The sequence below is a fragment of the Vigna angularis genome, chromosome 10, assembly GCF_016808095.1.
Source record: "Vigna angularis cultivar LongXiaoDou No.4 chromosome 10, ASM1680809v1, whole genome shotgun sequence".
Classification (NCBI taxonomy): Eukaryota; Viridiplantae; Streptophyta; class Magnoliopsida; order Fabales; family Fabaceae; genus Vigna; species Vigna angularis.
The window spans coordinates 1727125-1754458 of NC_068979.1; the positions used below are offsets into that span (position 1 = coordinate 1727125).

At 36.4% G+C, this 27334-nt stretch overlaps 4 protein-coding genes across 4 annotated transcripts; 1 reads left to right on the top strand and 3 right to left on the bottom strand.

The window, feature by feature from the left end:
* Positions 1–1387: 1387 nt before the first annotated feature.
* On the bottom strand, positions 1388–4696 carry LOC108320330 (TSL-kinase interacting protein 1). The gene is made up of 7 exons (XM_017551717.2): positions 4489–4696; positions 4117–4396; positions 3846–3980; positions 3609–3757; positions 3266–3504; positions 1883–2243; positions 1388–1585 (listed from the first exon to the last, which is right to left on the bottom strand). The coding sequence occupies exons 2-7, from the start codon at positions 4205–4207 to the stop codon at positions 1388–1390; spliced, it is 1173 nt and encodes a 390-aa protein (XP_017407206.2). The 5' UTR covers positions 4208–4396; positions 4489–4696.
* Positions 4697–6597: 1901 nt separating this feature from the next.
* Positions 6598–9428, top strand: LOC108320329 (uncharacterized). The gene is made up of 10 exons (XM_017551716.2): positions 6598–7185; positions 7269–7394; positions 7487–8013; positions 8194–8275; positions 8363–8452; positions 8545–8667; positions 8748–8876; positions 8971–9074; positions 9156–9246; positions 9327–9428. The coding sequence occupies exons 1-10, from the start codon at positions 6598–6600 to the stop codon at positions 9426–9428; spliced, it is 1962 nt and encodes a 653-aa protein (XP_017407205.2).
* A 9799-nt stretch (positions 9429–19227) lies between these two features.
* LOC128194272 (uncharacterized) lies at positions 19228–20757 on the bottom strand. The gene is made up of 4 exons (XM_052869453.1): positions 20722–20757; positions 19948–20577; positions 19751–19873; positions 19228–19676 (listed from the first exon to the last, which is right to left on the bottom strand). Exons 1-4 carry the CDS (start codon positions 20755–20757, stop codon positions 19278–19280), a joined length of 1188 nt encoding a protein of 395 aa, XP_052725413.1. The 3' UTR covers positions 19228–19277.
* Positions 20758–21825: 1068 nt separating this feature from the next.
* LOC108320358 (uncharacterized) lies at positions 21826–22464 on the bottom strand. Its single transcript, XM_017551747.2, has one exon. The coding sequence runs from the start codon at positions 22450–22452 to the stop codon at positions 22021–22023; it is 432 nt and encodes a 143-aa protein (XP_017407236.2). The 5' UTR covers positions 22453–22464; the 3' UTR covers positions 21826–22020.
* Between the last annotated feature and the right edge of the window lie 4870 nt (positions 22465–27334).

The window sequence follows — 27334 nt, forward strand, 5'->3', positions numbered from 1 at the left end:
TGAGCGAGTGTGAGTGAGCGTTCGTCCTTAGTTCAATTTTTAGTGTTCGTCCTTGATTTCATCTGTGAGCGTTCGTCCATTCGTCCAAACCGAGCGTTCGTCCAAAATGATCAGTATCGAGCGTGCGTCCAAATAGTGGAGCGTTCGTCCAAATAGTGAGCGTTCGTCCTTAACACATTGAGTGAGCGTTCGTCCAATAGTGTCCAATGAATAGTACTCGTCCAAATAGTATTTTACAAATATGTTGAATTTTAAGTTCCTTTGCTTTTAGATTGAATTATGTGTACCAATGTTTGGAATATTATTTATGACATGAAATATGTAAATGTATGAGATATGTTGGATTTGTTGTGATAAAATGAGGGTATCTGATTATTCATAATTTGGGATAAGGTTTAACGTAACAGTATAATTCATGTATGTAATTCCATGATCCTCAAGGAGAGGATACATGGTGGTGATTTGGGGTTGTATAGAATGATTACATGGTAGCTCAGTCTTGGGGGTCATCCTGAAACTCCAATGGTCTTTCTTCTCATGTAGAGAGGATTGAACCATGTGGTGAGGAGTAGCAGGAGGTCCTAGTCTTGGGTGCTTCCATATGATCCAAGGTGAGTGATAACGGATTAACCTCGTGATTGTGGCTGGGCGGGAGTGCCCAAATGTTCCACCAGGCGGGAGTGCCTAATGTTCCACCAGGCGGTAGTGCCTAATGTTCCACCAGGCGGTAGTGCCTAATGTTCCACCATGCGGGAGTGCCTAATGTTCCACCAGGCGGTAGTGCCTAATGTTCCACAAGGCGGTAGTGCCAGAGCGGTAGTGCTCAAGTTCCATAAAGCCACCACGAGTGCAAGACCCGCCATAGCTCGGTAATCATTCTAGTCCGGACGAGTCGGGGTATAAAGTAACAAGTATTGTGATGTTAGTCTACCATGTTTGAATGACTTTTGCATGTCGTGTAAGTAGTGGAATTATGATTTAATGAACATGCTATAATTGCTCTTTTATATACGAACCTAAGTATGATAACATTGAATTAACTGTGCTATCTGTATAACATGCTTTTTATATCTAGCTCACCCTTGCATTGTTTGTGTTGTGTGCTGTTTGGGTATGTTTCTTTGGCGATGATCATCCATTTGGATGAGAGCAGACGTTATTGAAGAGTTTCCCTTGGAGCAAGAGTTGGAGGTTGCTGACGTTGTAGAATAGTCTTCTTAGAGTTTCCTGATTGAACACTTGTAGTGTTAATCCTTTCAACTGTTTAAGTTTAAATTTTTAGTTTCTTTTATTTCTGGATGACTGTAATTTCACATTTAATTACACGTCATACTCCGACTGTTCTCTATATTTGAATGTTAACGTCCTTATTATATAATATTGAATATTATATAATTGGGATGTTACAGCTACTAAAAGGAACTTGCTGAACATCATGACAATTATCAGCAATAGGAGGATTGATGCAGTCATCTTCGAGATCCTGGGACACTCCTGAAAGTAGATCCCCCACACTAATGTTGGTAAGACTGTCAGCCCATTCTCCAGCTGACAGTCCTGTTCCACTGCTTAATTTTAACTCTTCCTGAATATGAAGAACTTAAAAGTTATGGAAGATTGAACAAATTATGCAATTTAACTGATCAGATATAAAATAGTATCGTTAATGTATACCACTCAACCTCGAAGTGCATAATTGAAACATAACAATCTAAAACAGGGGGGAAGATATGCCCAAGATCACAATAAATGAGAAAATTTATATCATGAGACCCAACAAAGTACAACAATGCAGCCCATTAAGATTCTTCGGCAAGTGTTGAAAGTCTAAAGTAAAACTACCGGGCTAATAGAAGAAACAGATTGAGAGGATTGCAATTACCAAGTCTTCTAACTGCGTAGTTACAGCTTCATCCCCGACATCTTTTTGATGCCACAATGTGTTGGCTGTAGGATGACGAGATTCCTCAGAGCTTGTATTGAGGTAAGCACTGTTGCCTCTAGTGTTAGGCACACCAGGTGAGGAGGTCATGAGAGTATGGTTTCTGTTCATGGATATTCTGCAACCTTCAGAGAGCTCCATGGAATGAGCATTAGCTGCTGCCGTAGGAAATGAAACTGAATTCACAATCTGATCCTTAGAATTATACACACTACGTTTGGATTGTGTGAGGATGGAGCCGGATGCTACAGGCACTTGCATATTTAATAACCCAAGTTCAGAATTGGAGAACCAACCATACCTTCACAAAGATAAGTGAATAAGATCATTACAATGTAAATACACATTAAAACAAACATACACCCCGGCTTAAGGTGTCAGGAATGTCAGGTACGATTTCAACACGATTACAAAAAACAACTTATGCCCAGCATTTCTCACTAGATATTCTAAACATTTAGAAAACCCAAATAAAATATAATACAAAATAAAAAAATTAATGTCCCTGTTCTTTTTAGGTTCATTATCATAGGATGAAGCAGAATCAAACTACACTAAAAAAATGCCTTAGTAATCTTGTCAGGCGCATATCACGGGAAGGTAAAAAATTAAATGCTGATAACCAATTTAAAATATTTGCCATGTTGGTGATATTTTTTTCTCTAATTGATGTACGTATATGTCTGAGTATGTCCCATTATCCTATATTTTGGATATCAGGTGTTGAAATACCCGTCAGAGAGTCTGTGTTTTGTTGCATAAGCTGACTAAAGTATAGGCTATGGGTTTCTCAAAGTGAAGAAAGAGGAAATGACTTATTTTTTCTAGAAACATTAGTCACATTTACACTTTTATAAGTATGTCAAGTTTTGCACGTGAAAAATTTGATCACAATTTTGTCTATATATTACAACCAACGAATCAAAAGCTAGGAATTGAATATATTCAAATTATATTCTAAATATCCTATTTTTAGTCAATCCCATGCATTTTAATAAAATAGATCCACGAACCTTCCATGCTGTTTTCTTTTGTCATGAATGTTCTCAAAATCCCACAACGACTAAAAACACTCAATAAATACTTGAAAAACTGTCTTGAATAAAGAAGGTGAAGTAACTCAGTTGGCTTTCCATTTATAGCATTTATTGTAAGTAAAGATTCCTCAACATTTAGCTCATTTGTATAACAAATGGATTTTCACATTTTCTTTTATCTATCAATTATATTGCTAACATTACAATCAAATCATCTGTCTTACATGTCTCTACTTATGAACTTCAAATATGACAATAAAGCAAGAGGGCAAGATAAAAGAGGTACCTTAAACGAAATATGGGTGGACTTCCAATCATTGCATAAATATCAGCTGCACTCAGAGTAGATTCCTGGGACCATCTCTGATAATTAAACAAATTTTCCCGTTGAACACCATAAGGAAAAAGCATTAATTCTCCAACTGCTATGCTAGAATGACCCCATTTACGGTTTAGATGTTCCAAAATTGAGGATATCTTCTTTCGAGTACTAAGTGTAAGCTCCAGGTGAGGATTATGCTTATCCTAAAAGGAAAAGAAACATATATATATATATATATATATAATAGTTTCCAAAAGCTCTGTCACATTGCTACAGTAAGATGGACATTGGTTTTCTTTATACTCACCACTTCCAATGCTCTTCGAGTGGGTTCATCGATTGGGAATAACTGGAGCTTAAGTTTCATACTATTCACATTGTTATCAACAAATTGATTTTGCGGACATGAGGGTAAAGATGGCAGGACATAATCAGTTGGATCAGAACACTTTTCTCCTGGAATTAAAATCAGAGTGAAGTTACAGAAGATCTGAGGAAGCCCTAGATGAAGCAAGGATAAGATTAAAAAAAGTGTGATAGCTACCTGGATTCTCCTGGTCTTGTTCAATCTCTCTAACAGTTGCAGCTCGCTCCAAATGCTCCGCAGCATCTGCAACTAAAGAAACGCCAGCAATTGCAGCCTTCTCCCATTTTCGATATGCAGCAGTTGAAATCATACCTGAGAGAGAGACATAAAGGAAGTAAAATTATGATTTATGACTTTAAATATAAACTATCCAATAGTCATGAAGGAAAACTAATTCAAAACAGAAAACAGGTAAAAAATATCTTGAAGGGAACCCAAAAATAATCACCAGATTTCTTTCGTTGCCTTGTCGATTTCATGGTATTTGAATCTCCCTTAGTGTTACTCCGGCTAACACCCATGTTTATATTGCGCTTCATTGATGATTTTGAAGGTCCCAATTTTAAAATATTTTGACTATCAACAAGAACCAGTTTAACTGCACGGGCCTCGTTTCCTGATGCTCTACCCTGATTTGAGACTGTGGTAGGCACAGGAGGAAGACAATTCCCCCCCTGCAGGGGTCGCTTCCTTACATTCTTCTTTCGGTCCTTCAATAGTTGATGCTCCTTTGAGACAAAAAATATATATCAGCTCCAGAACATACATAAGATATTAAAAATCAGAACTTCCCTGAAAAATATAAATAGCTTTCACTAACCAAGGCTTCTAAAAATATTTTAAATCTCCGGGGCTTCAGGTGAAGCTTTGAGGCTTTGCAGCTATACTTTTCCAATAAAGACCACCTGCGTCACAGGTAAAAGTGAGAAGATTTAACGCTGAAAACTCTCACAAAAATAGTAGTATATCCCCTACTCTTATTCAGGATAATACAATAATATGATAAAACTATAGCATGCACTGTCAATGGAGCAATTGACTCGTTCTAACAGAATCAGTGAGGGGATTGTAAGTTGACAAGAGGATTCAAAATATAGCCAGCTGACTACATGTTGACAAGAGAACCAAGAGGAAAAAAGGATGAAAACAACAGGAAAGATAAGGAATTGGTTAGGTGGCTAGGAGGTTAGGAGAGAAAAAAGGGATGAAAACAACAGGAAAGGGAAAGTGGAAAGCCCTCTAATTCCCCTCGTTATTTCTTTTTTCAACATGCCTCTACAATTTTATCATTAAGCAGAGGGATACCTCTTGCATGAAGCTTAGTCTCATTGAACTATCAAACAAAATAGTTAATGATCTTCAAGAACTTTTTGAACTGTTAGTATGCAGTGAGTCTGACTTTATTTCTCACAATGTTTTTTTATTCTATTATGTGGCAGCCTGATTCCTTGGGACCTTTGGATTTGGATATACCATCATCAACAAAGTACCATACCGAGGATCTAATTTTTAGTGACAGTCTTAGTGGACTGAATCGCTTGATAGCAAGCAGCCTGGATGATTTTCAGAATTGCTCCTTTTTTGGGTTTGACAAGAAGGAAGCACCGTCAACAGTTGAGGCTCGAGAATCTGCCACTCTCTCAGATTTTAAAATTGGAAGTGGTATCTGAGACTCGTCATGACTGGATCTTGGTAATGTTTTCCTATTCTGGCGTGAACTGGGTTGAAGTTTGTTAAGAATTAACAATTTTCCTTAATCTTACTGGAGGGTGCATGCTGAAGAAGTGTACCGAGTCACTTCAACTCTTCCTGTATATGTTTCTCTAATCTGTCTCTCTTTCCTTTTGTACAAAGAAACTGTAGAAATTCTCCTTTTTTAGTTGAACATACATTTTTTATTCTCTGCTTCTGGATGTTGTGTTTTCAGAAGACCGCGTTTTGCAACTCCGTGGCATGGACTTGTTTTTAAGCTAATGGACTTTTTCTTTTGATAATGCGTGGAAGATAACTTGCGTTAGATACTTAACCAAGACTTAAAAATCTTCCAAAACACTTTAGTTAAAGGAAAATGTTTGTTCGACAACGCCCATTTGACAACAAATTAACAACGACACGTGTCGTTGTGTGATTTGTTGTTTTAATTGGAGATTTGAAAAGTAAATAACCTGATTTCGAGGGTAGTTTCGGAATGTTTTTTTGGCGCCCTTACAATTCTGGAAAGTCTCTCTAAACATTTGTTTCATTCGAAAACGAAGCCTTCCACCAAAAGAACTCCGAAACTTTGCGTCCACCATTCTGAACTTTGTGCACGCCAGCGAAATCGTGTTTGGAAGTATTGAAGTCCGGCATTGAAGTCCTTTGTCTCCGTCCACCATTGAAGTGTTGGGAGGAAGTGTATTGAAGGGGCAAGCGTTGTCATTTTCTTCAAAGGAGCGGTTTTTTAACGTCGCCGTTGTTCGTTGGACGGTTGGGGTGAGTGTTAATCGCAAGGTATTTTATATGCCCTTGTTCGTTTTCGTTTTTTGGAGATTTGACAACGACGGTTTTTTCATTGCGAACCCGTGTTTTCCCATTTATTCCTTTCGCCATTTATGTATGTCCGCCATTGGTTTTCCCGTTTATTGTAAGTTTCATTGTGTAATCTATGTTTTAAAGCTGAGTTTTTTGATTCCTGACTCCATGGTATGTGTACTTGCGTTTTGGAAGGAGTTTGACTAATAGTAAGTTGATCAGCCTTTCCTATTGTAGGTGAATATTTGACAGACGCTATTTTTAGAGTTGAAAATGGAATCCTCTAATAACAATGTAAGTAGACAATAAACATGAATGTTTTCTTTTTTGTTTTGGAGAAGCAATTTGACTGTTATAATTTTGAACTGTTTTATAGTGGCGCCTTCGAGCTTGGATACATACATCGTACATTGCCAACATGAACTCCTTACTGGCAGCGACACATAAGATGCGCATTTCACAAACTCCGTTTAAGTGGTGTTTAGAAATTGGAGATCCTTTAGAGGTGAACCTAAAATTGTTGAAAAAGATGGTTCGTCGATGGGTTCCCCACCATCAATCGTTTAGAGTTAGCCAACATCTGGTGCCTTTCAATGTGCAGGATGTGTTCATGACTTTAGGGTTAGGAGTTGGGGGTTTGGAAGTTCCTTTTGATGAATCAGTTGTGGGTAAAGTTGGTGAATCCTTTAATTCAAAATGTACGAAATTGAAAGACCTCATACATATGTTCAATGTGCTTGTAGGTAATGATGATAGTGAGGTAGATGGGGTGTGTCGCTTGTATGTATTAGTTTGTTTTGTGGTGTTCTTTTTTCCCAGGAAGGCAAGATATGTGTCGAACATGCCTTGTTTAGTCTTAGATGACTTAGACAGTTTGTCTAGTTATGATTGGAGTAGTGCTGTACATAGATATCTTGTAGATAGTCTAAATAGATGTAATAAGAAACTACTTTCTGGATCGATTGCTGATTCATTGAGCATAAGTGGGAATGCTGTTGTTTTGCAGGTATGATTTATATTGGTTGTTTGTTGCATTAATTGAATCCATAGTAATAACTGTTGTGATTAGTTTGATTGTTTTAACTGTAGCTTTGGGCGTATGAACGTCTTGGTTTGCATGATGATAATTCTGCCAAGGAATTTCCGCGCGTTAGGCGATTTTCTTTGTTAAATTATACAACAAAAAAAATAGATGTTATGTTTAAGACTGCCGAGGTAAGTAACTTTGTTATGAAGTTATGTTGTTATGTTTTAATGATTTTTGTTGTTGTTATGTGATTGTTGTATATTTATTGTCATTGTCAAAGGTACAATTTGATTGGTACCTCAGTGAGAATAATTGTTTAAATCCCATCATACGTCGTGCTTTCAATTTGGATGAGGGATTGAGGCGTGAAGGTTCCAAGCGTGAAGAAAAAGTAGAAGAAAAAGTAGCTGAAAATGAATATGATGAAAATTGGCTATTATCCACTTTGGAAAAACTGAGAACAAACAATGCCAGGATAAGAAAAGTCAGAGATGAAATTGCAGCTGTTAGGAAGCTACTTGCTGATCGTGTGAAGTATCAAAAGGTGGAACAATCTCCTTCATTTCATGAACAACCTGCAGATGAAAAACATGAAGATCAACAAAATGAAGAACCTGGACATGAAGAAAATGAAGAACCTATACATGAAGAAAATGAAGAACGTGCAGATGAAGAACCAGCTTGTACCATGGTTGTAGAAGAAGAAGGAGTCGCCGGTGACCATCCAATAGTTGTCGTTGACGTTGGCGATGGTGTTGATGATGGTGAAGGAGAAGTGGATGTACAACCGTTGAATGTACTGCCTTTGTGTTCTTTTGTTGGTGATCCAAAAACAGTGGTGGATTTGGATTAGTTGTACCACGCAGTTACGCGAAGAGACATTCCACGGAGGTTAGAACACAGTGATTTTTTATAAGTTGTTGTTATCGGTAGTTGAATTTATGGTGAATGATATTCGTAGGTGATTTAATGATGTTGTTTTTTCAGGTACGTCTCTGAGATTATGTATCAACTGTTGAGCACAAGTGAATGTAGCTCTTTAGGGCCAAGGCAATGTGTAGACAACATGGTAATTATACAGTTGACTTTAATTACCGTTGTCATTCAATTTAGAAAGTTCATAAATTTCATGTTGAAGTTGTTAATTGTTGTGCAGGCTTTAATTTTTGCAGCAACAATGTTCATGTACTTTGAAAAAAGGTTGACTGGAGTCATAAAGAGGATTGTATTCAGTCCTATGTTTGGGGTAAATGGTTTAAGTAGGTGTTGTTGGTTTTTGGTAGCCTAGAATTTAACATTGACATGGTTGTTTAATGATGTTTTAATTTGATATTGAAGACCCATGTCCTGCACGACTATAGGAAACGACCAGTCAATCAACATGTGTGGCAACTTCTTGACTACCAGCCATATTTTCGATATGATCTGGTTCGACTTCAGGCCTTATTGTCTGCTGATTGGGTGAGTAAGATGTACTTTGTAAGCAGATCCTTGTTTTTTAATGTGGGTTACTATTTTGACATATTCCAAACAATGTGTAGGTGTTCATCCCAATTGTAAGTGATGGTCATTGGTGGTGTTATGCACTGAAGGTCTGCACTTTTCAGTTTTATGTGATAGACTCACTTGCCAATGGTATCAAAGGACGTTGTCGGATTGATAGAAGCATTGTAAGGTTTACCTTGATTAAAAAGTTGTTTGGAAAATGACTTCTTAAATCGTACTTAGTTTAAACTAAGTGTTTTCGTTATTTTAACCAAACAGGCTCAAAATATTCAACGCCTTTGGGGTTTGTTGACGGATAAACTTGAAGAGACTAAGTGTCCTTTGTTAGTTGAGAAAGCCAACATCCCAGTCCAACCAAACACGTAATTATATTTGACCTATGTGTTAAAAAATTTTGTGATTCCATTGACAAAATTAATGCATGTCTTTTTGAATTTGAACAGATACGATTGTGGTGTAATCATGATGAAAGCTATTGAAATCTGGGATGGAGAGGACAAATATGATGGGAAAAGCATGCCTGATTATACAAATGTATGTTAAATTATGAATTTATCAATATTACATTATTAGACCGTTGACATTGGTTATGAATTCCAATATGTTCATTTCAGGAAGAGTTGGCTGCGTTTAGGAAAAAGTATATATGTGACTGGATCCTGGACGAGGACAACGTGCGAAGATTGGAGACGCTGCAACATTTTGGATTACTATAGGATTAGAAATGTGTCCTTCGTTTAGATTCTTCATCAGTAGTAAAACAATATACATTGTAGACAATTATAGTATTGAAAGTGTATTACTTGGATCTATGTACATGTGAACTTGTTCTAGTAATAATGAATACAGGTGAAGTATTGGTAATATTCATTTTCGTTGTGTTTGTTTTTAGTTGGAGTGAGTTTGTTTATTCGTTACGGTAAGTGCATCGCTGGTCCCCTATTTTTATTGAACAACTCCCCATTTAGTAGGTCAGATAAATTTGTTCCATTTCATTCAGACACCCTTACATGTACCGAAAGTGCGTGGCTGGTCCACTGTTATTACTGAGTTGCTCCCCACTTCTGGGCTGGACCTAACTACTCTGCCTTCGATGACACAGCATGACCCGGTTGGTGTTTGTCTTGGAAACCTGTAGGTGTGGATGCAGTCATAAGGGAATGGGACATGATTAGGGTGGCCCCAACATTGTGTTTTGATGACTGGATGAAGGAACTGGGTAAGGCAGGGGTGGGAAGGGAGTATTGGGCTGCTGTAATCGATTACAGATACGCTGTAATCGATTACTATTGACATGTACCAAAAGTTCGTTGCTGGTCCCCTGTTATTATTGAGTTGCTCCCCACGTATGGGGTGGACCTAACTACTCTGGCTTCCTTGACACACCATGAAGGAACTGGGTAAGGCAGGGGTGGGAAGGCCTTATTGGGCTTCTGTAATCGATTACAGCGTATCTGTAATCGATTACTACTGACTTGTACCGAAAGTTCGTGGCTAGTCCCCTGTTATTACTGAGTGGCTCCCCACTTATTTGGTGGACCTAACTACTTTGGCTTCCTTGACACAGCATGACCCGGTTGGTGTTTGAATTGGAAACCTGTAGGTGTGGATGCAGTCATAAGGGAATGGGACATGATTAGGGTGGCCCCAACATTGTGTTTTGATGACTGCATGAAGGAACTGGGTAAGGCAGGGTGGGAAAGGCAGTATTGGGCTGCTGTAATCGATTACAGTGACGCTGTAATCGCTTACCATTGACATGTACCGAAAGTGCGTTGCTGGTCCCCTGCTATTATTGAGTTGCTCCCCACGTATGGGGTGGACCTAACTACTCTGGCTTCCTTGACACACCATGAAGGAACTGGGTAAGGCAGGGGTGGGAAGGCAGTATTGGGCTTCTGTAATCGATTACAGCGTATCTGTAATCGATTACTACTGACTTGTACCGAAAGTGCGTGGCTGGTCCACTGTTATTACTGAGTTGCTCCCCACTTCTGGGTTGGACCTAACTACTCTGCCTTCGTTGACACAGCATGACCCGGTTGGTGTTTGTCTTGGAAACCTGTAGGTGTGGATGCAGTCATAAGGGAATGGGACATGATTAGGGTGGCCCTAACATTGTGTTTTGATGACTGCATGAAGGAACTGGGTAAGGCAGGGTGGGAAGGCAGTATTGGGCTGCTGTAATCGATTACAGTGACGCTGTAATCGCTTACCATTGACATGTACCGAAAGTGCGTTGCTGGTCCCCTGTTATTATTGAGTTGCTCCCCACGTATGGGGTGGACCTAACTACTCTGGCTTCCTTGACACACCATGAAGGAACTGGGTAAGGCAGGGGTGGGAAGGCAGTATTGGTCTTCTGTAATCGATTACAGCGTATCCGTAATCGATTAGTACTGACTTGTACCGAAAGTTCGTGGCTGGTCCCCTGTTATTACTGAGTTGCTCCCCACTTATTTGGTGGACCTAACTACTTTGGCTTCCTTGACACAGCATGACCCGGGTTGTGTTTGTCTTGGAAACCTGTAGGTATGGATGCAGTCATAAGGGAATGGGACATGATTAGGGTGGCCCCAACATTGTGTTTTGATGACTGCATGAAGGAACTGGGTAAGGCAGGGTGGGAAGGCAGTATTGGGCTGCTGTAATCGATTACAGTGACGCTGTAATCGCTTACCATTGACATGTACCGAAAGTGCGTTGCTGGTCCCCTGTTATTATTGAGTTGCTCCCCACGTATGGGGTGGACCTAACTACTCTGGCTTCCTTGACACACCATGAAGGAACTGGGTAAGGCAGGGGTGGGAAGGCAGTATTGGTCTTCTGTAATCGATTACAGCGTATCCGTAATCGATTAGTACTGACTTGTACCGAAAGTTCGTGGCTGGTCCCCTGTTATTACTGAATTGCTCCCCACTTATTTGGTGGACCTAACTACTTTGGCTTCCTTGACACAGCATGACCCGGTTGATGTTTGTCTTGGAAACCTGTAGGTGTGGATGCAGTCATAAGGGAATGGGACATGATTAGGGTGGCCCCAACATTGTGTTTTGATGACTGCATGAAGGAACTGGGTAAGGCAGGGTGGGAAAGGCAGTATTGGGCTGCTGTAAACGATTACAGTGACGCTGTAATCGCTTACCATTGACATGTACCGAAAGTGCGTTGCTGGTCCCCTGTTATTATTGAGTTGCTCCCCACGTATGGGGTGGACCTAACTACTCTGGCTTCCTTGACACACAATGAAGGAACTGGGTAAGGCAGGGGTGGGAAGGCAGTAATGAGCTGCTGTAATCGATTACAGTGACGATGTAATCGCTTACGATTTAGATGTACCGAAAGTGCGTGGCTGGTCCACCGTTATTACTGAGTTGCTCCCCACTTATGGTCTGGAACTACCTACTTTGCCTTCGTTGACACAGCATGACCTGGTTGGTGTTTGTCTTGGAAACCTGTAGGTGTGGATGCAGTCATAAGGGAATGGGACATGATTAGGGTGGCCCCAACATTGTGTTTTGATGACTGCATGAAGGAACTGGGTAAGGCAGGGGTGGGAAGGCAGTAATGAGCTGCTGTAATCGATTACAGTGACGCTGTAATCGCTTACGATTTAGATGTACCGAAAGTCTGTGGCTGGTCGACTGTTATTACTGAGTTGCTCCCCACTTATGGGCTCCATCTAAGTACGGTCATTTATAAATAGGAATAAATTATTTTGTTTGAATTTTTTTTAATTACATTAATTTATTCAAAAACATTTATTCATTATGATTTAATGTTGATGTGACTTTGAAGAGGCATAATGAAGCAGTGTGGTGCATACCTTTTCCCGCTCTCCCATGCAATTGGTAATCATTTATCTTAATTAATCAGAGTTGCATTTAATGTGGGGAAATGGGATGTGACTGCAACACTCCACGTCTTGCCACCTGCTACGTACTCTATGACAATGCATTAAATGCTCCTTCCTTAAACACTATAATTCCTACCTTGTGCATAACTTCTGCTCCATCATGTACTTTGCATTAAATTATCCAACCCGAATCCCTAGCATGTGCATTACTGGTGCTTTTTCTTCCCATTAGGAACTCCACTTTCATTTGTCTGTCTTCGAACTTTGTTAAACTACACATTAAAGGCATTGTTTCCAGGTTGGTAAGAAGCACAACAAGATCATTAAAGACAAAGTAAATTTCTTCCAACACGTTGTCTGTAAGTATACATGGTTATAACGTCCTTTAAAATAGATTGAAGTAGCATAAATTTTCAGTAGGGGAAACCCTCGTCATTGGTGGTCTTTCTTACATAACGATGTATATAAGACGTCTGAGTTAAATAAAACAACATCACACACTTGATTAACACTGTTACTGATGTCTGTATTGTAATAAGTTTGTTTATGCCCTGTGTCCAGAAAACTGCTATATTATTTCCAATTGTATTCATTAACCAATGTTTGCAGGGAATAAATTATTTTGATGGCCACTTATACCAACAACGTCAGTGTGGTTGGACAAACCATTGACGATGATGACAATTGTAATGACTTGGTTCCTACTGTAAACATGTGTTTTGACACAATGGAAGAAGCAAAGAAATTTTATTCCAATTACGGGAGAAGGTGTGGTTTTGGCGTTCGAACGAGAACTTCTAAAAAGGATGACAACAACGAATTGTACTACTTAAGATTGGTTTGTTCTAGGGAAGGTAAATATGTTTCCACCCTTCGTCCAGAGGTAAAAACTGTGCCTAGTCAGATTAATCTATGTCCTGCTGGAATAACCATTGCACGAAAAGAGGGGAAATGGTTTGTAAGGACTGTGGTTGTAGAGCACAGTCATGCCCTCTGTCCAGAAACCTCCAATCTTATCCGTTCTAATAGACAATTGAACATGCATGTCAAACACACTTTGGGGGTGAATGATGATGCCGGTGTACGTATTAATAAGAGTTTCCTTAGCATAGTCAGTGAAGCTGGTGGATATGAAAACATGGAATTTGTGGAGCGGGATGCAAGGAACTTCATTGGTCAACGTAGACGGTCACTGTGTAAGGAGGGTGATGGACAAGCATTGCTACATCACTTTTCAAAAATGAGACAGCTGAATAATGAATTCTTCTACGAGATACAAATGGATCAATATAATAGAATTACTAGTGTATTTTGGGCAGATCCTCGTACCCGAGCTGCATGTGAAGAATTTGGTGATGTCGTCTCTTTTGACACCACCTACTTGACAAACAAGTACGACATGCCATTTGCTCCATTTGTAGGAGTTAACCATCATGGACAATCCATTCTACTTGGTTGTGGATTGCTGTCATCTGAGGACACTTTGTCATTTGTATGGTTATTCAAATGTTGGCTAAGATGCATGGGAAACAAGGCGCCTCACAGTATTGTAACCGATCAATGTAAGGCGATGGCAAATGCAATTCAAGACGTGTTCCCTAAAACAAAGCATAGGTGGTGTTTGTGGCATATCATGAAAAAGCTACCTGAAAAATTTCAAGGGTATAACAATTATGTTGGGATCAAGTGTGATATAAAATCCCTTGTCTATGAGTCTGCTAATGCAGGAGACTTTGAAATTGGCTGGAAACGACTACTTAGCACACATAGTTTAGAAAATAATGAATGGCTATGTAATATGTATGAAGAGAGACAAAAATGGGTCCCTTGTTACTTGAAGAATCAATTTTGGGCCGGTATGTCCACAACTCAAAGAAGTGAGGGAATGAATGCTTTCTTTGATGGATTTATCAATTCCAGTACCACACTTCAACAGTTTGTAGTGCAGTATGATAATGCTCTTAAATTCAAGGCCCAAAAAGAAATTGAAGCTGACTTCTCGTCTCTTAATACCAATGTTGCATGTGGGTCTCAATCACCAATTGAGAGACAATTTCAAGTTGAGTACACACATGCAAAATTTGAAGAAGTACAGATTGAGTTTCGGTGCAGGATGAATTGTTTCATCAAGAACACGGTCAAGGACTGTATTTTGAACAACTACACAATAAAAGAAGAGTTCATGTCGGATGGGAAATGTGACGCAAAATATTACCATGTTGAATTTGATCCTTTTACAAACGATACAAGGTGCTCTTGCCTACTGTTTGAGTTTAGAGGCATCCTATGTCGCCATTCGTTATTGGTTTTGGGGCAGGAAGATGTACAAAATGTCCCCTCGAAATATGTTCTTCGTCGTTGGAGCAAACTTGTTCGAAGAAAGCACACACTTATTAGAGCATCTTATAGTCAATTGCATCAGGAACCGAAGATGCAAAGATACCAATCGTTGTGTAAGCGGTTCTATGACATAGCTGAGGCTGCGTGTGAATCTGAAAGTGCTTCTAATGACTTGGAGAAAGAATTGGAATGTTTATCTAAAAAATTGGGTTTCACTTCACCACTGAAAAATAACATCATAAGTGAGGAAGGACAACTAAGGTATGAGAATCCTTTGACCGATACTCCATCGACCCATACATGTGGAAGCACTGATGTACTTGTTCGAAGTCCAGTCGCTGTTAAGCGAAAAGGCAGACCGAGAACTAATAGATTGAAGTCAGCCGTTGAGAGTAGAACTAAAAAATCTAAATCGGCTCCAAGGAAACATTCTGCAACAACAACTGTTCAACCACCCGTGAGTACTTCAAATATTGTAATACACGTATTATTCATTACTTTTCTTATATGTTGGTAATATGTGTTCCTTTGTGCAATCAGGAAACCACAACAAGTACTGTTGCACAACTGCAACAACGCGAGGATCATACAACCCAAAGCCATGAAGTTTCCCAAGTATCTGAAGTTCCTCCAAATGGATTTATGTCATTGTTATCTGCTGTTCATAACAATTTACATAATACACAATGTTGATATATATGGGTTTCGGATGATATGCTTGTACATTATCTGTTACTGGAATGATGTCCATAACCTCCACAGGTAAAATCTTCAATATCAAACACAGCACATGCAAGGCAGTAGTAATCGATTACAAAAATTGTGTAATCGATTACATCATTGTTTTTGACATTTAATTTACTTCCTGACGGTTCAAAACAAAATTTTGTCTATTTCACAGGACAATGCGCTGACAGTTAATGCTGTCACCGGACAGTTACTGCTGCTCACCCACTACCACAATTTCATATTAAATACAACTGTAACCTACATCAGTCCTTTGATAACCCTCTACCAGAAACCATTTAACTTCCTACCCCCTTTGGAAAGCGTGGTAACCCAAATGGCAGATCGGGCTCAGAAGAAAATGAGGGCTTCTTCTTTCACACGGGGGCCTCCCAATCGGCCACCGCCATCCCCACCACTCTCTCCACCACTTACGAGTAATGAACTGTTCTCCAACGACGACCAATATGAAAGGTTCTCTACACATTTCTTTGAGCGTCCAATACTGCAAGGGAAGTATGTTGATGTTGACTTTTTTGGTGATGGTACATTCGAATTCTTCGACATCTTGACAAAAGCTGGGCTAATTGATTTTGTCGCTTATAGACGGCACTACTACCCTGAATTAGTCCGTGTTTTCTATAGCAATATGCGGGTTTCTGATTCCGGAGTAATAAGAACTGAGGTGAAAAAGGTAAAAATCACAATCAAACCTTCACTTTTTCATAAACTAACCTCCATCCCTTCTGTTGGTGCTCGTTTTGAAGGAAATCTTGTTGACGAGTGGAAAGATGAATACAATTCTGTTAGTGCTAGGCAATTGATCTGCAAACCGGGTTCAAACATACAAGGTAGAATACTGGCCGGCACTATGAAGTTTCAAACTAGGATACTACATTATGTACTTTGTCGTATATTAGTTCCTCGATCAACGAATGTTGCACAAGCAACAGAGGAGGACATTATGTTGCTGTGGGCACTAATGAATTCTGTTCAGATTAATTGGGGGCATCTCATTCGAAACAGGATGAAAAGGGCTACCAGGGACAACGCCCAACTACCATATCCCCATCTAATAACCACATTCATGGAACACTTTGGTGTGCCTACAGAAACTGATCCTTTTACCCAAGTTAAGAACAAACAGAGGATTGGTTTGGAAGTTCTATCATCATTTGGTTATCACAAAACTCATGAAGGAATTTGGGTTCCCAAAGTTGACGTTGGGAATATACAAGAACAAGTAGGGATTGAAGAAGATGTGGAAGTTGGTAATGAAGAACATGAAGTCCGTCAACCCTCTGTCAATCCACAACCAACCTCTTCTCAGACATTGACTGAAGTCATCAATCAAATACAAGAACTCCGCACTTTCGTGGGCGACAGATTTGACACAATTGAAAATCGTGTTCGAGTCCTTCACGAAGAAGTCATTCAACTCCGCAATCAACTTGAGAGACAACCACCTGCTTAGATAACATTTCTTTCTATAATGTTATGTCCCTTTTAATTTCAAAACTTGTTCTCTGATGTAATCTTGTTAAGTCATTCTCTTAATGTACTTGGTTTTTATTATTGTTATCAAGTACTGGAACAAGTTCTTACGTCACTGAATAGGTTATTTATTTATTCAATATTCTCGTATTCGAAGTTCAAGTTATAATGTTAGGGCCTGGCGAGTGTACGAGAGAAGAAGATATAGGAGGGATAGGGGAGAGGACGAGCGTCCTGAGCAAGAAGGGAACCGTACGGAAGCGGACGAGCGTTCTGAGCCGGACATAACGAGGGGCGAGGACGAACGTCCTCAGCAAGAAGGGAACCGTACGGTAGCGGACGAGCGTTCTGAGCCGGAGATAACGAGGGGCGAGGACGAACGTCCTCAGCGAGGGGAGGCCGAGCGAGCGGGGCAACAACGAGTGAGGACGAGCGCCCTGGGCGAGCAGAGCGAGAACGTACGTTCGGAGCGAACGGGGCAACGAAGAGAAAGGACGAGCGTCATGAACGACCACAGCATGGACGAACGTCCTCAGCAAGTGGAGGCAACGAGGGGCGACGACGAGCGTCCTAAGGGAGGACGAGCGTCCTAAATAAGGACGAGCGTCTTGAACAAAGGGAGACGACAACGAACGTCTAACTGGCAAGCGGAAGGACAGGCGGGACTCAAGGGACGTTCAGCACAGTATTACAGTAATAAATACAATAAATATAGTAAATAAGGATAGAATGATTCTTTCCAGATAATTATAATAAATAGCCAATTACTATCATTCCCTACCTTTTCTGGAAGGAGTGATTAGTATTAATAAAGGAGGCACGTAGAGCTTAGGGTATGTTTTTGATTATTTGAGTATTGTAAGAGAGGTTATGCTCTCGTGTGACTGAAGGAGACCCTTTATGTACACTTATTCAAATGTTGGTATATTAATCGATTACGACTCCCCCTTAATCGATTACACCACCGTTGGTTATTCCAAGGTTTCCCTGCCATGATCTCTTAACCTGCCAAACACTGAAAAAATGGTTCCAGACAATACTGGGGAGTTATTCAATCTTATATGGGTAGACCCGTCAGACTTTTGGTACACTATTTTATCGTTGTTATATTAATCGATTACGGGTCCCGGGTAATCGATTACACCACCGTTAGTTATTACCACGTTTCCCTTCCATGATCTTTGAACCTGGCAAACACTGAAAAATGGTTCCAAACAATACTGGGGAGTTATTCAATCTTATATGGGTAGACCCGTCAGACTTTTCGTACACTATTTTATCGTTGTTATATTAATCGATTACGGGTCCCGGGTAATCGATTACACCACCGTTAGTTATTCCCACGTTTCCCTTCCATGATCTTTGAACCTGCCAAACACTGAAAAATGGTTCCAGACAATACTGGGGAGTTATTCAATCTTATATGGGTAGACCCGTAAGACTGTTGGTACACTATTTTATCGTTGTTATATTAATCGATTACGGGTCCCTGGTAATCGATTACACCACCGTTAGTTATTCCCACGTTTCCCTTCCATGATCTCTGAACTTGCCAAACAATGAAACAACGGTTCCAGCCAGTACTGGGGAGTTATTCAATTTTTTTTGGGTAGACCAGTCAGAATTTTGGTACACCATGACATTGTTGTTATATTAATCGATTACGGGTCCCTGGTAATCGATTACAACATCGTTAGTCTGTCCCAGGTTTCCATGCCAGGAACTCTGAAGCTGGTAACACCTTCGTTTCCTCTTCCAAACGCATTATGGTTCACAAAACCTTGCACAATGACGAAGACCGTGGACAAAACCTTTTAAGAACGCTGAAAAAACACGACCAAACACTACTGGGGAGTTATTTACCCATTTTTGGGTATCGCGGACATACTTTTGGTAAACATTCCCATTTCTGGACTAGTAATCGATTAACTCTGCTGTAATCGATTACAGCTTCCTCAGACCTGGACATTTCATATAAGTACCACAATTTCAACTTCCCACTGCTACCAAACAACAAATGGAATTATTATAACATTCAAAACTGAAACAACCACTTTCTTTATCAACAATACCAAAGAAAATTGTTCCAAATACAACTATCCATAATTAAACATAATCCTAATACTGGAATAATCATAAATTACATTAATCAATCAAGTTTCGGACTATATCCAGTGTAGGGAGTTCTACACACATGGCTTTTGTAACGTTTTCGACGTACTCTTTCCTTCATAACGGTTTCATGGCTGTAAACTCCTCCCTCACAGTCAAAGTTATTGTCAAAATCATGTTGGTTACACGGTGTACTGTAACCACCTTGATCTTTATTATTCCCTTCAAGCAGCTCAGCCTGCAATCTAGATAACTCTTCTTCAAGTTCTTCAATTACACCATCTTGTTCCTCTAAAGCATCATTAATACCTTTTATCAGTTTCATATTGATTGTTGATTTGTCTTCTTTATTCAATTCCTCTCCATTTGAATTAACTGATGCTTTGACACATGTTTCACTGTTTTCTGTCCTTGATGCACCATAATCATCAAGCATCTGCAATTTCATCACAATTACCATTACATAAAACATTCATTCAAACAAATGTAATAAAATGATAAAGTACATACCACACCCGTCTCCATTGCACGTTTAATGAACTTGTCACCAACATTTATATTCATCCAATGCAAAAATCTTGGATATTTATGTACACAAACATTGGAAGGAATGAAACGATCACAAAACCATACCTGAAATACATCATAGACGTCATAATTAGTCATCTCAATTCACAAACAGCAAACAATCCATGGAACAAATTTACCTGGAACACGTATACACAACCATCCACATAAATAGTGGTTGCACCTTTTCCTCTATTCCACGCTGTACAAGCTTTGCACAGACTGCTAAGTAGATAATGGTACACTATACGAGCCCAACAAAAAGTTCCCAGATCACTGATTCTATCAACAATTTCAAACAAAATTGGGAATATTGTTCTGCTGCGATTAGGAAACAGTACTTCACTAATTGCTACCAAAATGTACAACCTACAAACATCTATTGAAGGCAACTTTTTGTGTTGCTTCAAAATAAATTCATATACCAAATCCAATTCATATTTTCCATCACCAAAGTACTTGCGACAATGACTTTCACTGAGTTTGTTTTCATTCAATTTAATCTGCTCACCAACCAAACCCAACCCTAGGCTTAAGCTGACATCTATTTCCTTGAATTCAACAAATTTATCTCTAAAACTAAAACCACCTCTGTCATCATCCCATCTAATCAGTAAATCGCTCAGAATATTCCTTCCAATCTTAATATTACCATGTAATTCTAAAAACCATCGAAAGTGAGTCTTGGAGATTATGGACTTCTGCTCCTCACTCAAAATGTCATTCAAAGAAGCAATACGTTTCGTTTTCAATGAGTGACGAACAAACAGCTGCAAAAAAAAAGTGTTTTTTGGTACAAATAACCAACGTAAGTCACAACCCAAAAGCAACACACACCAAAAAATTTACCAACACATGCAACACCAAAATCCCCTCCCCAAAATACGAATACGGAGACACGAAAAAGTTCATACCTTGTTCGAACAACCACTGTCACCGAACGAACCCATTGCACAATAAAATTAACAACTTCCACCAAATCCACACCCAACGACACAACGCTAATCTCTAACTCAAACAAAGAAGACGAGTTCACAGAGACACCGAACGAGACAACGGTGATCTACAACTCAAACAAACAAACCCAATCTCCACAGACATTCAAACCAACAAAAATGGTCACAGGGAAGCGGGACAGAGAGATCTTGAAAACAAACGAAACCCTTACAATGGAGGACGACTAACACTGTTATGAAAACACAAGTTCAAATGATTTTGAAATCCCTAAAATGGAGAGAGAACAGCTTGATAAGGACAGAACTTACAGTTCGAAAATGAAGAGGGCAATTTCGGAATCCTACCTTCTAGCCCCTCCAAATCAGATTTTTAATTACAAATAACATTCAAATTTCGACCACTTAAAAGTTGACACGTGGCGTTGTCAAATTTGCGTTGTTGGAATATCGCTATCCAAAGAGAAATGAGAGTAAAAGAGAGTTTGATGACAAAAGTACCATTGTTCTAGAAGAAAGTTTTATGCAACATTGAAAACTTAGCTTATTGTTCAAAATTTAGACTAATAACAAGATTGTATACTTTTAATATAAAATTAAAATAATCATAAAAAAATGTTTTTTTTTGTATTTTTTAAAAATAAATAAAAAATAATAAAAGATAATGTGAAATAAATATAAAAATGCTATTTGTGTCAAAATATTATTGACGTAGCTAGAGCACATATCTCTAACCGTGACAAAGCAGAATATTTGGAAACTATAGCATTTTCTCAATAAAGAAAAAAAGAAGATAAAAACATAAAAGAAACAAATACCATAATAGAGAAAATACACAAAACTAAACCTAGAACAGATAAAAACTTATTTTACAAAAAATACAAGAAAAGTTCATATAAACTAAAGAAAAATAATTGTTTGATACATCTAAATTTTTACAGTCATTTGATACTATTTTTATTTATTTTTTACTTTTTTTTTATAAAAGAAATACAAAATTTTACGCTTTTAAAATCATTTTATCCTTCTAATGTGGTAAAAGAGTGTCGTAGTACCTTTATAAACTAAAACAACTGAACACCTATTAAATATCAATAATCTGTACAGAAAGCTAACAAAAACTTTATGATCTGAGTGAATTCAGTACCATGTATGGCATGAATTTTCTGCATAAGATAGTGTTTCATATAGAATTATAAAGTTGAGAATTTAACAGAATCTTCCTAAACACACATAATCCGAGTGATGTACTGAGAGAAATTATGGTTGATGTGAAGGAGACAGAACCCTAACACGGTTTACTGGGAGAGCTAGAAGCTGATGAGCAACATCCTTGAACTCGAGAACTCCTCCTTCTTTGCATTTCGACAGCAACCGTGCAGCTTCTTCCTTTGTCATCTTTACCTTCACTCTGATCGTTTCTTTTCCTCTTGATTCATTATCACTGTACCTTCCTTTCTTCTCTTCTCCAAAAATGGAAGCTTCTGAATCTGCAAAACGGACACTTTTCTTCGCTTCCTTGCTCGACCCTGAAGAAGATTTCTTTTTCTTCATCAACTCATCTCTGTACACTGCTTCTGTCACTTTGAGTTCTTCTTCTACTTTTCTACTCAGACACGCCAACATGGCTTGCATCATGTTTGGGATGGTAGCAGAGTGAGATAGAAGGAAGTTGGGTACTGGGAGGACCATAAAACTCGACTAATTTATAGCTACTTTCGTATAACAGTTGAAAAAAAAGTAATGAATTTCTTATATTCAGTAATTTATCATTCAACAATTAATATATATATATATATATAATTCAATTTAGTTATTATATTTTCTTTTGACTTTTCATTCAATTGAATTCTAATTTTTTAAGTAGAATTAATTTGATATTTTAATTAAATTAATTTTAAAATAAAAAGTATGTAGAATTTAATATTTAAAAGATTTAGATTTTTACATATAAACATTTTAAACGATATCAAAATCAATTTAATATAATATTTTTTAAAAAAAAATTAAAACTCAATTAAGTGTAAAGTAAATATAGAAATCAAAATAAAAAAAAAATCTAAACATAAGATTCAAATTTCTAGTTAAATCCTTTTAGTTCTAATAAACATTAAGGTTTGAAAGATATTTTTTAAGCCTATATCTTATAATTTTATCTTTCAAAGATATATTAGAAAATTAAAAGAAAAGAATATGTATTCTTCTTAGAATATCAGAACAAAAGTAAAGATTTGACAAATAAATATAATAAATACAAAAATTAATCATTTACTATTAAACATATTACAAAAAACAATATTATATTAAATTATAAAGTAAATATAAATATAAATTTATAAATATTAATAAAACAATAAATAAAAATATTTATTTATAGTACATAGATAAAATAAAAAATAAAAAACTCAAAAGTTACTTTCTACACTTTTTCATAATGAACGCTAGGATGAAACAATATTTAAGTATTCTTAAATAAAATTTATGACGGTTGGTTTCGTTAAAAGTGAATATGTTGATATCATTTGTAAATCGAGTATGAATATTATATTATTTGTACGTGTAGATATCAATTGTTTACAAAAGTTAAAAATAAAAATTTAATTTTTATTTTATTTAATTAATTTTTATTTTATTTTATTATGTTAAATTTAATTAAAATTTAGTTTTAAGTTATATTATAATTTATATTTTATTTTGTAATTTAATTTAAATTTTATTTAAAAAAATAAAAATAAATATACTTTTTAAATGTTTGTAAATATTCACAAGTATCTGTAAATTATAAAATACTCGTAGATATTTTATTAACATATGACAAGTAATGAAATGGATAATAAATAAATTTTATTCCACCAGGCCTCATTTTTGTTTTTGATTCCGAAATACAACCTTACACTCTTTTGGTAATAAACATTGTGGATAATGAATTTTTGATTAACTAAATTAGTGAAGGTGATTAACGTGTAAGAAAATTTCGAGTGAGACAATGGAAAGAGTATTACATTAACGAACGACTTGTTTTCTGAAATTTTTGTCGTCAATGTAAAGAGAGATATGTTAGTGAAGTTTAATTTCACTCGTTATAATGATCCCTACATCCATCTTCTTTTCTACTATAAAATACAAAGCTAGGCTCCACTTACATATATTGCTACCTTCTTTTGGATTGTAGGTGGAAAAATAAATGAAAAACAATATCAGTGAAAATATAATAGAAAAACAAAATGTTGCTCCTATCCTGCCAATAATTAGATTAATCAGCAAAGTCCAATAAAATATTTTAATTATTTTTTAAATATATTAAATCTACGTTTATTTAAATTATATTTACATATTATAATTAAATTTCAACAATTTATTACAATAATCATTATATATTATTCCATTATTATTTATTATATTATTATCATATCTAATAAATATTATTTCAATACAAATACAATTTTATAATTTATATTGGTCTATAAATTTCATACTCACTTCATAAATAATAATGATATTCACTATTTTTAAAAAGTTATTAACTGTACTACAGGACTACCCAAAGTCGATCATAAAAAAAAAATATTAGTCGGTCTGAACCATTATTAATAATTAATCTGAACATTAATAACTATTTATGAGTAATTAATGAGAATAATAATCATTGATTGAAAATTAACAAAAATAAATAAAAGTCATTTACTGATAATAAATTAAATTTAAAAATAAATTTATTTTAATATTTATAAATATATGTTTGATAGAAATGACGGGTAATTAATGCTGATTAATCATCTTTATTACAATGGTTTAGATAAAAAGCAAAGAGAACAAACAACGTTAGAAAATTACGAGGAAGTTTATCTGATCTACAGTACGACTTTAAATGGTTTGAGTAGTGATCAACTATGTTAATTTTATTTTGTCGTTTGCGTTGGTGAGCTGTTGCGAGGTAAATTGAAGATGTTTGCCAGTTCAAGAGAGTGACGCTTATCTGTCTCTTCTAATCCTCTTTTCGCACAATGAACGTGATGTTTAAGGTTACTTTTGCATTTGCTGAATCGTTATCGTGTCAGACTCGTTCAACTTTAATAACATCACATTTTTGCTTATCATACTCGAACGTATTTATTAATTAATTTTGATAACGATTCATTTCTGAAAAAAAAAACAGAAATTTTAATAAAAAAATTGTTTGCAAAGTTTGATTTATATTGAAGACTAAATATAAAACAAAAAAACATAATGATGATAAAAAATTTCGTAAATATAAATTCATAGTGTATAATTGATATCTACAAATAAATTTAAAATATATTTGAAATCTTACTCAATTCAAAATAAAATAAAATTACGGTATATTTGAATTCTTGAACGTATTAAAAACTCATGTTTACATTGGTGTCTTAAAATCTGTTTTTACTTGAAAAAGTCATTACGCTTTCTACCTTTCGCAATCTGTCTACGTTGATGAAGCTTGAGAATGGAACGAGAAATGGGTTACATAGACATTATGGAACGAGTTTGGATTAGATAAGACTTCAGACTGGGTCAACATTTATCATCCAACATAAAAGTCATTAAAAATCATATAATTATTATACATAGTATCATTTAAATAAATAAATTAAATATTTAATCGTACATTACTGTATGTTATTTAATAATATATTTTTATGTAAAAAAATATTCATCCCATGAGATTGATATCTGATCATTAAAACAGTAGTATAAAAAATCCAAGTAAATTATAACTAAAGGTTTCACACATCAAAAAACACTTATTCAATTTTATGTTCTGGAATTTATCATTGTTCTAAAAGTATCCTTGCTATGTATATATGCAAAAATGATTCTTTAAATAACTATGATTTTTTTATGAATTAAAACTATGATAATTTACTTTAAAACTTTCTCGATATTTTCATAGCTTTATTAAAAATAATATCAGTAAAAAAGAGAGATAATTACTAGTAATTAGTATAAGAAAAATTGTGTTTGTTTAACTTGTATGAGATAATAATATTATTTTAGTTGAATATTACATCTTAATTATTTACACTACTAACTTTAACTATTAACAATTAAGTATTAACTAATAGACTATGACATAAACATATAAACATATAATATGTATATATAATGTTTTTTAATAATGAATGATCTATAAAATAAAATAAAATTCATGTTATTAAAAATTGAAACACAAAAGTCTAAAGAATAAGTTTTTTTTTTCTTTTTGTGTTCTCCACAGTTGACGTGTTTAACATTTTAATCACCACAGTTGACAGTGAACTTGTTTATAGTCTTAATTATCGTGTATTTATCAAATACTATTCTTCAGATAATCTTAAAAACTCATTTTGACTTGAAATTCGTTACATGACTTTATTAATATATATATATATATATATATATATATATATATATATATATATATATATATATATATAATTTATTACTTTATAATTAAATACTATTAGTTAATATTTTTTTATTGTAGCTAAAAATGTTTCAAGGGAAGAATATGTTTTGAATTTCTCACCTAAGACTCTAACTTTAATGTTATAGAAGAATAAGAGACAACAGTTACTTAAAGACACTAATTTTCATTTATATTTATATGATTTAAATTGTATTTTAAGTTTAATTTTTTTTAAATTGTATTTACTTTTTAAAATTTGAATTGTGAAATAAATATGTTGGATTGCTTTTTGAGATTATTTGAATGCTGGCTTTTGTGTTTGATACTAATATGGATATGGTATTTAAACTTATTATTTTCAAGTATTATTTTTCTCAATATATATTTATTTGTTACAATATGCCATGTTCATATTAGAAAAGATTAGGCGGTAGAAAATTAAACAAATAAAATAATTACATTTTATTTTAAATCAAGAGCAACAAATTTATTTAAGAGTGACGCTCCCTCCACCACCCCATCTTCTCCCTACACCTCTTCGATTTTTTTAAAATTTTAAATTTATCCTTCTTACTTTTTACTTTTACCAATTTTACTTTGCAAGCCCCCACCTGTGAGGACTCAAAAAAAAAAAAAAAAAAAAAAAAAAAACGTGCGTCCACGTGGCGGCAGGAGAGCGCGCCACGTCAGTAGTGTACATGGCCGACAGCAGTGCCCGACAGCCACTGATGGACGCCAGCTGCCACACGTCCGGTAGTGGGGAACAGTGGGTCGGCCAGCTGAACGAGCATCGGCGATGGTGGAAGACGCGTGGCAAAAGTACAGTGGTCGACCGTCCAGAGTGGGTTGGTGTAGTGCGTCCGGCCGAGCGCGCACTGGTATAGTGGAGACGTGCGTTCGGCTGAGTGGAGCACTCACCTCTTAATTTAATTCTGATAGATCTCTCTCTTCACCCTCTTTCCTTCAGTTTCTCAGATTCAATTCTCTCCTCCTTCTCTCTTCACTCTCTGCACCCTTCTCTCTCTAAGAAATCACCACTGCACCTCCTCCATTCCACACTCCGGCAAGATTGAAGGACGCTCGGCGTAGGAGTTCCAGGGAGAACGTTCGACTGGTGAAGCTGGTAGGTTCTTCCTTCCTCTCTGACGTTCGTCCTTAGCTGTGTTT

Bases quoted from the DNA above. Each gene is read 5' to 3' on its own strand.
- LOC108320330 (XM_017551717.2), bottom strand. From the start codon at position 4,207: ATGAAGCGCAATATAAACATGGGTGTTAGCCGGAGTAACACTAAGGGA. The intron at 3,981-4,116 runs GTGATTATTTTT...TCTCTCTCTCAG, and splicing joins AAGGCAACGAAAGAAATCTG to GTATGATTTCAACTGCTGCA. The intron at 2,244-3,265 runs GTACCTCTTTTA...ATCTTTGTGAAG, and splicing joins CCACCCATATTTCGTTTAAG to GTATGGTTGGTTCTCCAATT.
- LOC108320329 (XM_017551716.2), top strand. From the start codon at position 6,598: ATGAACTCCTTACTGGCAGCGACACATAAGATGCGCATTTCACAAACT. The intron at 7,395-7,486 runs GTAAGTAACTTT...TCATTGTCAAAG, and splicing joins TTATGTTTAAGACTGCCGAG to GTACAATTTGATTGGTACCT. The intron at 9,247-9,326 runs GTATGTTAAATT...TGTTCATTTCAG, and splicing joins GCATGCCTGATTATACAAAT to GAAGAGTTGGCTGCGTTTAG.
- LOC128194272 (XM_052869453.1), bottom strand. From the start codon at position 20,757: ATGGGTTCGTTCGGTGACAGTGGTTGTTCGAACAAG. The intron at 20,578-20,721 runs GTATGAACTTTT...TTTTTTTTGCAG, and splicing joins ACAGTGGTTGTTCGAACAAG to CTGTTTGTTCGTCACTCATT. The intron at 19,874-19,947 runs GTAAATTTGTTC...GATGTATTTCAG, and splicing joins GTTGTGTATACGTGTTCCAG to GTATGGTTTTGTGATCGTTT.
- LOC108320358 (XM_017551747.2), bottom strand. From the start codon at position 22,452: ATGGTCCTCCCAGTACCCAACTTCCTTCTATCTCACTCTGCTACCATC.